Source organism: Durio zibethinus, chromosome 20, assembly GCF_047325235.1.
Source record: "Durio zibethinus cultivar Kanyao isolate XHJ-2024 chromosome 20, ASM4732523v1, whole genome shotgun sequence".
NCBI lineage: Eukaryota > Viridiplantae > Streptophyta > Magnoliopsida > Malvales > Malvaceae > Durio > Durio zibethinus.
In genome coordinates, this window is record NC_143181.1 from 10,599,932 (window position 1) to 10,610,548 (window position 10,617).

General features: G+C 35.3%; 1 protein-coding gene across 2 annotated transcripts; it reads right to left on the minus strand.

Annotated features, from left to right (window-relative positions):
* Positions 1-24: 24 nt before the first annotated feature.
* On the minus strand, positions 25-9,375 carry LOC111315777 (uncharacterized). Of its 2 annotated transcripts, none has more exons than XM_022917782.2 (9): positions 9,127-9,375; positions 8,906-9,027; positions 6,153-6,360; positions 5,548-6,076; positions 5,217-5,468; positions 4,932-5,123; positions 4,774-4,848; positions 2,130-4,649; positions 25-861 (listed from the first exon to the last, which is right to left on the minus strand). In XM_022917782.2, exons 1-9 carry the CDS (start codon positions 9,306-9,308, stop codon positions 559-561), a joined length of 4,383 nt encoding a protein of 1,460 aa, XP_022773517.1. In that variant the 5' UTR covers positions 9,309-9,375; the 3' UTR covers positions 25-558. The 2 variants fall into 2 exon arrangements, with proteins under 2 accessions (XP_022773517.1, XP_022773516.1); XM_022917781.2 differs by having other exon boundaries at positions 6,153-6,375.
* Between the last annotated feature and the right edge of the window lie 1,242 nt (positions 9,376-10,617).

The window sequence follows — 10,617 nt, forward strand, 5'->3', positions numbered from 1 at the left end:
CGAACTAACCATATGTGGATTAAATAGAGAAAGCAAGAACAAGCACAATGTATAATGTATAGTATATAAAGGTCCCAAAAAACACATATTACAAATTATATCAAGGTTTCAAACACCACACCGCAAACACCACCCCCACTGAAATTGGATCATATTCGCTGGGCAAGTTTTTTAGACAATTTGGCTGGTGGCACATCTCAAGCTAAAATTGATTACATTCCTCAGGGATTCGATGAACTGAAAGACAAAAGGGAAACAAAACGGTTTAAAAAAAAAAAGCAGTGATCATCCGTGCAGACGCGTCTTGATACTTCACAACCTTTCGTCAAGCACTATTATTTAGCTGCCATAAGAAAATCCCAGCCAAGAACAAAGAGCAGCAAGATGCAGAACCAGTAAACCAGTTCGAATCAACAATACTTTCAATGTCCTTATCATCATCCGAGAACAAAGATTCTACAAGTCATTTGCCAATATACATTGCTGTCTGAATCCATAAGATTCAACAATATCTGATGAAATATCCATGGGATGCATGTTTTCGCTCCTGATTAGTGATTATGATGACCACAAGGTGTACATTGCATGCAATTGACTCAAGTCAGTAGAATTCAAAGACATTTTGTAAAGCTCCCTGAGCTTTCCAGCATCTCCAGACCTGTTAGATGTTGTAGTTGATTGAGTATCTGAAGTAGATTTATTTGAATTAATAGAGAGATACATAGCCAGCATTTTCTTCAAAAGCATCTGTAACTGACTCCAAAATTTTGCATGCAATTCAGGGTAGTCTGTTCTAAATAAATTTGAGAATGCTTCCGATACACGGCGTGCTTCAAGTAGGTGGGACAATGCATCCAGCATCTGGAGAAAAAGCCATTTATCAGCATCTCTAGTAAATGGGATGAAAATTTTATTGTAAAATGTGTTTCTGCTTGCTTCATAAAAAATGTACAAAAATAATGGGAGGGGGGGGGGGGGGGAGAGTAAGGTATCACTGGTGAATTAACTGTTGGCAAGCCAAGATCGGCAGTCTTAACAAAACAAATAAATTCTTTTTCAGCTATTGGCTATATGGTTCAATGTCGTATTGCACCAGTGAATGCTATTCGAGTGAATTAATAGCAGTCTTAGCATGAAGAATATGCTGTTAACTTAAACAACCGGCATGACAGAGCATAATGCTGGTTAATACCAAAAAGCGTGTAGAATAAAAAATCAACCAAAGTTTCATAGAAAAAAAGACAAACAATGCTGCTATAATTCTTGTCATGATTGTGAGCAACATCAACAAGCTCTGTTATGTTTTTTTAGTAAAAACTGCAACACAAGCTAATAGTCTTCGTAGATAGAAAAGAGATGTCAATACTACTGTTATGATTGTTTATTGAGACCTCACTCAATATGCCTTTGGGAATCTAACCTAGCTAAGGCTGTGCTAGCTTGTTAGTCAAAGGTTTGAACAACCAGCAGAATAAGATGCGCTTTATAACACCTCCAAGATATACAACCATGCAAACTATCAACTTAGCATGAGACTATATCTCAATGCTTTCTAAACAAAAAAGAAAAACAAAAAAAAAAGGTCATGATAAGGAACATAAAAGATGTTGTCTTGGAAATATAGAAGACTGTTCTGGTACACTACTCATTTACATAAGGCTACACTGCAGATGCAAGGCAATTTTTGCTCTAGGCAATCAAATATAATTTTCATTTATCACTTATCCTAAAACAGAAGTATCGGACATTCCCAACCTCTAAATCCGTACCCATATCAACTTCATATAACATGAAATCAGTTAATCAGTTGCATAGAGCTCAATGTAGAAGGATCACAAATTCTCTGGCGAAATATCACATGAAATCCTACTTGAATTTGTCATTTATATACAAAATGATTAAGAAAGATAAGATCACATTTAAATTGTTACAAGCAAGATACCAAATCATTTTAATGCCTTCTAAAGAGAAATTCAAAAAAGCAAAGCAACAAAACACTGTATAGAAAAGAAAATAGTAGGATAGCTATTGTTTATTCCTATAACAAAAAGCTTGGCAGAAATAATCTCGAGCAAAACACTACAAATATTTAATTGAGAGTAATAGTAAATAAAAACTTCATAACATACCATGTTTGCATGCAAATAGCTTGACAGGCTAAATGAAAGAGCCGATCTCTCAATAAGAATAGTCAAGTACATGCTGGGATGTGTCTGAGAACCATAAAAGTCTATTGCCTTTTGCCAGTTCCTATCAGCCAAGGAAGCATATTGCTTGACCCTCTGGTGAACGCCATTCTCACCTTTTGGCAAGCTACTTTTCTTATGTTCCGGTGCCAAAAATTTCAAGCAGCAATCTCTTTGGTAACAAGCAAGCTGAAAATATGTGTAAGCAGCCTCCTGCTTACGTGATTCACCCAGTAATTCGTACACTGACAATGCCTCTCTAATGGCCTCGTTGGCTGTTATCTCATGCTTCCTCAGCTCTTTCCTAGCTTTTCTGTCATGTGGGATAGATATAGCTTCAAGAGCTCCATTTTCATAAACCTCAGCAGTTGTATCTTCTCTCGCTAAAAGCATCCCAAGCCTCAGATATGTATGCGCAAACTGTGTATAGACATCATTCCTCCTGTCACTTGACACAGAGCATGCCTCTTCCACTATAGCACTCACTTCTGACTTCGCTGCCCCATAATGTCTAAGTGATTCACAATATTCTAGTTTTGCAGTTTCCAAAGCCTGTTTGTATGCATTATGGAAAATTGCATGCATTTTCAGACCTTCCATCTTCGTCACCATCTCTTCAGCTAATGCTCGTCTGCCATGACCCAAATTACAGTATATTAATATTATATTGGTGTAGTCCAAGGCTTCTCTGAATGCATTTATTGCATCTGAAAATGTAAGTTCAGCTTTTCTTAACTCTTTCAGCGCAAGCCTGTTTCGACCTAGTTCATTACAAACCCATCCTTTCTTTTTCAGAACAGACTGTAGATCTGCTGAACCAGAAGGAAGTTCACCCAAAGCCTTTATTGCTTCTTCATAACAGCTCAAAGCAGATAAGAGATTGTGTTCTGCATCTGCAACTACAGTATTCCTAAGGTACTTGAAAATGCCACCATCTTTCAATTTGGGAGTTTCTTTTAAAGCAATTTCATTTTGGATGGCCACTTCAGACTTTTTGTCATGCATTTCAAACGAAGCCTCCGTTCTTTTAGAATTAGTAGTTTCCATTGAATTTACACCAGGCTCATCTGTACTAGTAATAGCTCTTATTATGTTGTCACCATCTCCAGTGTGCCGAAACTGTCTATTATCAGGAATTTGTCTACTCTTTACTTTTTGATGACCATTGTTATCTTCATTGCCTCCCAAAAGTGTGTTAGGAACATTATTACCACGTGATCTCTTGCCATGTTTTCTGCCATATGTTACTGCATGTGTATCTCCGCCACTGCTGCTTGCACTATTACCACTGCTGGCCCTATCACTTTCGCAGCTACAATTCACCAAGGAACATGAACTACAATTGTGATTATACTGGCCCAGCTTCTTCTTGAGCCTTTGTACTTCCTTCACAACTTCAGATGACATTTTCAACTCTCTGGTAGAAGGTTTTTTCTCTGCTTGAGCAGAGATCTCTTGACCCTTAATTATGTGGAACTCAACATACACATCTCCAACTAGTGTCCATGCATTTGCCCAGAAAAGATATGTGGATGAGAAGTGCTCCACAATATAGCAGTTGTCAGCAGAGTTGGATTTCACTTTTTTCACATCACCAGTAAATGAAATTTTCTTTTTATCTCTGTCATTGAACTTTGTATCAGATGGTGAGCATTTAACTATTGAGGAAATAAATCTTGTATCTTCAAGTTGCCGAGGCATAGATCCATAAACAGAGCAAGCTAATTCCACTATCTTCAAAGCTTGATGCAATTGACCATCCTCCTTGTAAGCTTGTCCAAGTGCCAAATATGATTCCCCAAGGAGAAGAACAAGTTTCCACAACTTGTGGTCCAGTTTGGATGTTGGAAGCCATTCTCGAATATCACAAACTTCAATGCAATCAGCATCACCACAAGCACAAACAGAAAAATTCATAGATGAAGGTAGCTGATCATGAATACCAATATCCTGGTTGACTAACCGTGGTTCAGAGGTTTGCAGTTGGCGCATCCATCTGAGAGATTTGATAGCTTGAGAAACATGATGCACTGCTGCAAGCTTAGAGGAGATTGGATCAGTAACAGGCTGAACTAAAGCATCAGATGTTGAAGACATGTTGTATACCATGAAGTTCTCATCACCATGAAACCTTGACAAGGTATTTTCTTCATCTCCCAACCCAGTATCAGAAAATGCTATCATTTTGTTGGGGACAGATATATTTGCTTCCAAAGTCATCATTACAGAAACTTCGGATGCTAAATCATGAAATTCTGTTCCATCTTCTGTTAGTTTGTTATCAGCAACCACAGAAAAGTCATGGACAGCAGATTCGGAAAAACAGTTAAAAGGGTCCACCTCACCAACTTCAGTAACTGTAACTTCACAATCTATTGGAAGATATTCAGATGTTAGATCTAGTTCTTCATCGTAATTCAGAATAAGCCTGGCAAATTGTTCATGGGCAAATGCACGTACAACCTATTTAGGAATATCTGATAATAAGTATCCATGTTTTCCAATCATTAATGACTAATAAAATAAAAATAAATTAAAGAACTGCTCTTTGAACAAAACACAAATTTAGTTTAGAAAGCATAGATACCAGATGATCTGGTTCATCCAGGAAATCCAAGCATTTTTTAAAAAACTTTGCACACTTGGCCCTGTTATTAGTTGCCTGCACCAATAACATCTACACAGTTAGCAGATCATTACATGAAGTGGGGTTATCTACTGATAAGAGTTATATGTTTTACACACCATTGAAAGTGAAAGCCTGTGAGCAATGCGGTAGAGGAGAGTTCCAAGTGAAAATAAAGAATCACTTCTCCCTCTATGTACTAGAGAAGGCAAGGAGCTTGAGCTATCATCACAATCACTAGAAGAATGGTTCTTGGAAACAACAGAAAGATCAAAAAGTTGAATTACATCTTCACCGGCACTTTTATATAGCTGTAAAACACAAAGAATAAGCACAGTTCACTATGTAAATTTTAAGACATGCAAGAAATGGATTTTTTATATAAAAAGAAAAGATAATGATACCCAATAAGCACCAGGATCTTGCTTGCAGTTTTCTTGAAGAAACCTTAAAACAGAAAGGCCATTTTGCTGAACAACATGGGGATGAAAAGCAGGAGTACCATCTTCAGCAATGCCTTTTAACAAAAATATATCATCTGTCTTCAGAAGCTCATAACCCTGGACAACACCATTTTGATGATAACAGATGGCCAACTCAGGCACACTTGCCATGACATTGTCAAGCCAAGCTTCAAGCCAGGTTAATGGTGTAACCTGCAATGTTCGGAGAAAAACAATAAAAAAAATCCTCCAAAAATACAAACACAATTAAATTCCAGTTACTGGAAACAACCTGTCGTGTAACATCCCACAAGTGCAAGCTCACAGCAGCATACTTTTCATTACTAAATAAAAGCAAGTCACTACCAAGGAGCATTCGGAAATTGTGAAATTGCCAATATAACACTCTTAAGAATCCATTATTGCCAACTCTTCTGTGCTTTTCAGACTCTTGCACAGAGCATCTAGGCTTTTCACCAACATGTGTTGCCTTCTTGATAGGATCACGGCTCTTGTTTCTGTCACCCTTCTTACTACCCCAAAGGAACCCGTCCCGTTTAACCTCTGAGTACTCTGAACAGTGCTCAAATCTTTCTTTTCGAGCAATATCGTCATTCTCTGCCACAAATTTTGATGTCTCTCCCCCAGGAAAGACAGCAGAATCTGATTGCCTCTCCGGTGTTGCTTGATGAGTAGGTGGACAATCACAGGCCTCCACTCTAACTGAATGCATAGCAAAATTCAGAAACAAAGATTGATCTGTACATTTTGATTGATTGCTATGTCTTCTAACCAATTTCTCTCCCTCTTCCACATCAGGTCTGCAGTATGCCAAAACCTCATTACATCAAACTTTTAACAGAATGAAAAACGAAACAATTATAAAAAGATACAAACCCTGTATTCAGAACGAGAGTCTGTCCAACACGGTGGACTGCAATTGATAATCGAGCCTTAGAATATGGTATTTTAAACATTTGCTTTAGAATATCAGCTGGAGCAATCACATCTATCTCATCTCCATATTCCACCAAACCAGACACAGCAAGTGCTTCACACTTCCTACTGAGACTAGATGCAATAGCATCATCCTCCCATATTATATCTGCCGCAGAAAAAACTAAAATCAGATAAAAAAAAAATTAGACATTTCAAACTCAAGAAAGAAGAAATGCAGACGATGGAGCGAAAACAGTTTGAAATTGACAACAGGAACCAGGACATTTCTAGTGCAAGAACGAAGAAAAGTGGAAAATAGAGATATAATGATATTTCAAATTCAAGAAAGAAGGCAAGAAGAAAGGGTTTAATATGTTCCTCCTCTCTCATTGTCACACATGTGCATCATTTTTCAGTTTTTATGTAGTCATAACTAAGTTGAAACATTGGATCTATCATATAAAATTTTCTCAAAAACAGAACATGGGCTACACAATATAGGATTCAAATATCAGATAGTTTTGATTGATAGCACAGCTAACAAGTAGCATGAAGTAACTTACATAATCAGATATCCTATTCAATCAATAATTCATTTAAGAATTCCAATCAGAATTACAACAATAATAGTAGACCATTCTACTTCTGGAGCACCATAAACAGTTGTTGATTATTAAACTTACAAACAATTGACACAAGAAAGAGAAACAAAGAAAAAGCTCAGTGACCACAGCATTTCCTCTACTCTCTTATTACAGACGAGTCCAAGTTTCCGTCATATCAATAAGCTGCTACTATTGCCACATACTCTTTGATTGTTTAACTAAATCTAAATGCGGGGATTATCAAATCTCATCAGCTAACAAAAGAATATAGTTCTTATCAGTTTTATTTGCAGCCTTAATAGTTTTAAGATAGGTCCAAAGGAACCAGCAGGAAAAATGCACTTTAAGGAATGTATCATGCAGCCCAACTCTAGGTCTAAGATTAACATAAGTAACTATAAGTCTAATGCCAAGAATATCATCTTCAATACTTTTTATATTTACTTTAGTTTTGCCAACTTTATTTGAATTTTAAGACAACAGCAGGCAAGGAAGACCAATTTCAAACCACAAAGCAAATAAGATGCCATTTTGTTTTTCTTTTCTTTTTTTTTTATTTTTAAGCCTAATTTTGAACTCTTAACACCAAGAAACTAGGTTCCTTCAATAATCTCATCTCACTTTCCAGCAATCTCTTGCCTATCAAATCATAGTTAGAATGGCCTCAAAAGTCAAAACGACTATGCCGATAAGCTAAAGAACACTACCATCTAAACCCTAAACCCTAAATACAGTTAATTCGACTAATTTGGTTAATGCTTATACAGAAAACTTTTTGTCATATCTGTTATATAAATAATGTGTAATTTATCAATTCAGTTTTGTCAAAAACTCGACCAAATTAAGTAAACCAAAATGCACACCCATATCTCTTTGCCTTCAAGAAACCAATAATCGCAAGCTGCCCCTCATGTCAACCACCATTATACTAATTTTTTTATCACTAGAATCAAGAAAATATTTAATTAAGCACTCTTTAACAATCTTTATCTCATGCCACTAGCTTTGGATGTGCAAGTGCAAAAGCCCAAGAGACCAAACACAGATGAGCAAGTTATTGACACCTGTCCTATCCATCCTTCAACAAACACGTCCGGACACCTTTCCCCTTATTAAATTAATTTTAGAAGCCTCCTTTTTTTCCTATAGAAACTTTGTGTTTCTTTGTGGTCAGCCATTTACATGAACAAGAGATCCTATAATATAAGCCTAAGCCACATTATCAAAACGTGCACAAAACTAATACAAAAGATAGAAAGACAATCACTTATTAGTCTCCAAACCCAAACAAGCCCTATCAATAAGCAACTGAGATCATTCAATCTACTTCAACAAAGATTGGATGGACAAAAATCTATGCAGGGTAGAAACCATGTGCCGCCACTAAATGAAAGGCTTTAGATTGCCATCATTGTTTAAAAGATCATCCAATCCTAACTTAGAGAGTGAAATGCATTTGCTCAAATTCATTGAAAAGTTTTATAAGTATTGATTCATTCTCAAGTGAGGGAATTTATTGGTTGACCACATAGAAGTAGTGTTTCAACCAGACTATCTTTGATCATGTCAAATTTCAAGGAAACTATAGTAGCACAAGGAGTTAAACAAGAATTCTCATATCCAATGGTAAGCATTAGCTTCCACTAAAATGCTAACACTCCATTAGGGGCAAAAGTTCCCCTGCAACTTTGCACCTTGAACAAGCCTCGCACCTCGATTTAGACTAACTGGAAAGTTGTTTTTTGAATAATATCAAGAAATAATAGTATAACACCATCTAAGAACCAATATTCTGAAAATGGTTGCGATAGAATGTAAGAATGCTCTAATCGGAATATGTCACACCCATAGTGACCTGGAGGGTGCAATGGTTTCAAGTCACAAAAACAATCTATCCACAAAATAAGTTCAAAATTATGCATATTTGACAAATGCAATAGGCCGCCCTTTAGGTTTGTTCTACCACTCAAAAATAAGCATGGTTTTCTTGCTAAATGCTGCAATGTTTTCGTTTTCCACTTCTAATACTTTTTCTTCTTTTACAAAAGTTCAGAATTACAGCTAACATTTAAACTAGCAAGTCTCAAAAATAGAAAAAAAAAATACCTCCAGTAACCTTGGACTGTACGGCCCCAACTGGAAGCACTTTTTCAGGGCAATTAGTGACGAGCGGCGGCCTGTTTAAGTCGGTCTCCGTCGGCAGCATCCGATACCTCGGCGCACTTACTCTGACACCCAAAACAGAAGGAAAAAAACAAGTCAAACATAAAACTTATTATAAATCAATAAGAAAACATGAAAGAGAAATGGAAAATGGGTATATTTACGATTGGCGGGAGGAAGGGACGAGAGCGGAGTTGAAAGCATGGAAGGATTTATCAGTTGGAACAGGGATCGAACCGCAGAGAAAACCAGCGGGCTTCGGTTTTACGATTTCCATTTTGCCTACGCATTGTAGCTCCCTCGAGCTTTCTACCGACGGTGGTGCAGCTCCTCCTGATTTCTCCATCGGAACTGGCTTTTTCGATTTTTCTCAACGATTTTCCAAATTTTTTTCCTTTTTTTTTTCTCTTCACAGGCTCCCTTTATTTAACGATGTTTTCATTTTATTGTTTGTTTTTTTTTTTCTTATTGTTCTTCCAGAGTTGTCTAGAATACTGTTTGGATTTGACAACCGAATCGTAACTTTTGAAACAGAGGCAGTGTTTGGGTACAGGTTTTCTTTTGCTTTGTCCATTAAGGAGGTAAAAAATTATGAGAATAGTTTATGTACTTGAAATAATTTTAAATTTTAGTTTTTTATTATAATTTATAAAAATATAATTCTCACATTATTTTTATTTAATAATTTTAATTAAATTATTAATTTTTAAAAATTTTTATTATTAAAAATACTAACATAATCATCAGGCGTTAAAGATATGGATATTTTGTCTACTAAAATTTTTCATAAGAAGGTATTTAATTTTGAATAAAGGATTATAGTGTACTACAAAAATATTTACTTGGTTTTATTAAGTAATTTTAAGAGAATTTATTTGAAATATGAGTGTAATTAGTAAAAAAAATATGTACTGAGCAAAACTATGACTATAAATAAAATTTCCCTTTTTCTAAGCCTTTCAGTTTATGTTTGAAATTTTTGTACATTAATAATGCTAATAAAAATACGTTGTGTTTTGATTTATATTATTACAAAATTTTTCAAAACTCCAACACTTATTTAACTTTTTTTATATTATAACTTTTTTAAAAGAAATAATTATTACATTAATTAATTTTTATTAATTTCTTTATATAAAAGTGGGACTTAACTTTTTTTTTAATTAAGGTTGAACTTAGGCAAAAGTTGAGATTTGAATTATTAAGTTAGGCTTGATCATCATTTATTGCATTAAAAAAAATTTTATATATTAACACTTGATTATACTAATAGTCAAATTATGTCAGTAAAAAATATTTATATTGATAAATTTTTAATATTGTCAAAATATATAATACCTATACTAACACATTATACAATCATCAGTATAAATAAAATTTTTCTAATAGTATATGAATATCCATTAATATCCGATGTCTTAGATCAGTCTAACACTTGGATCAGTGCTCAAGCACTCAATACGCTAAGACCAGCCACTCGCGTTACTTTCAAACAAGGCTGCACATTAAGTGTTTGATAGAAATCTAAAGAGAAACAAGAGAAATAAGCAAGAATAAACTTATATTCCTTCAAGTTATGGAGTGTATAATGAAGGTCTCCCTTTATTTATAGGTGAAGCCCTTTTACATCTATGGCTAGATTAATCATATCCTAA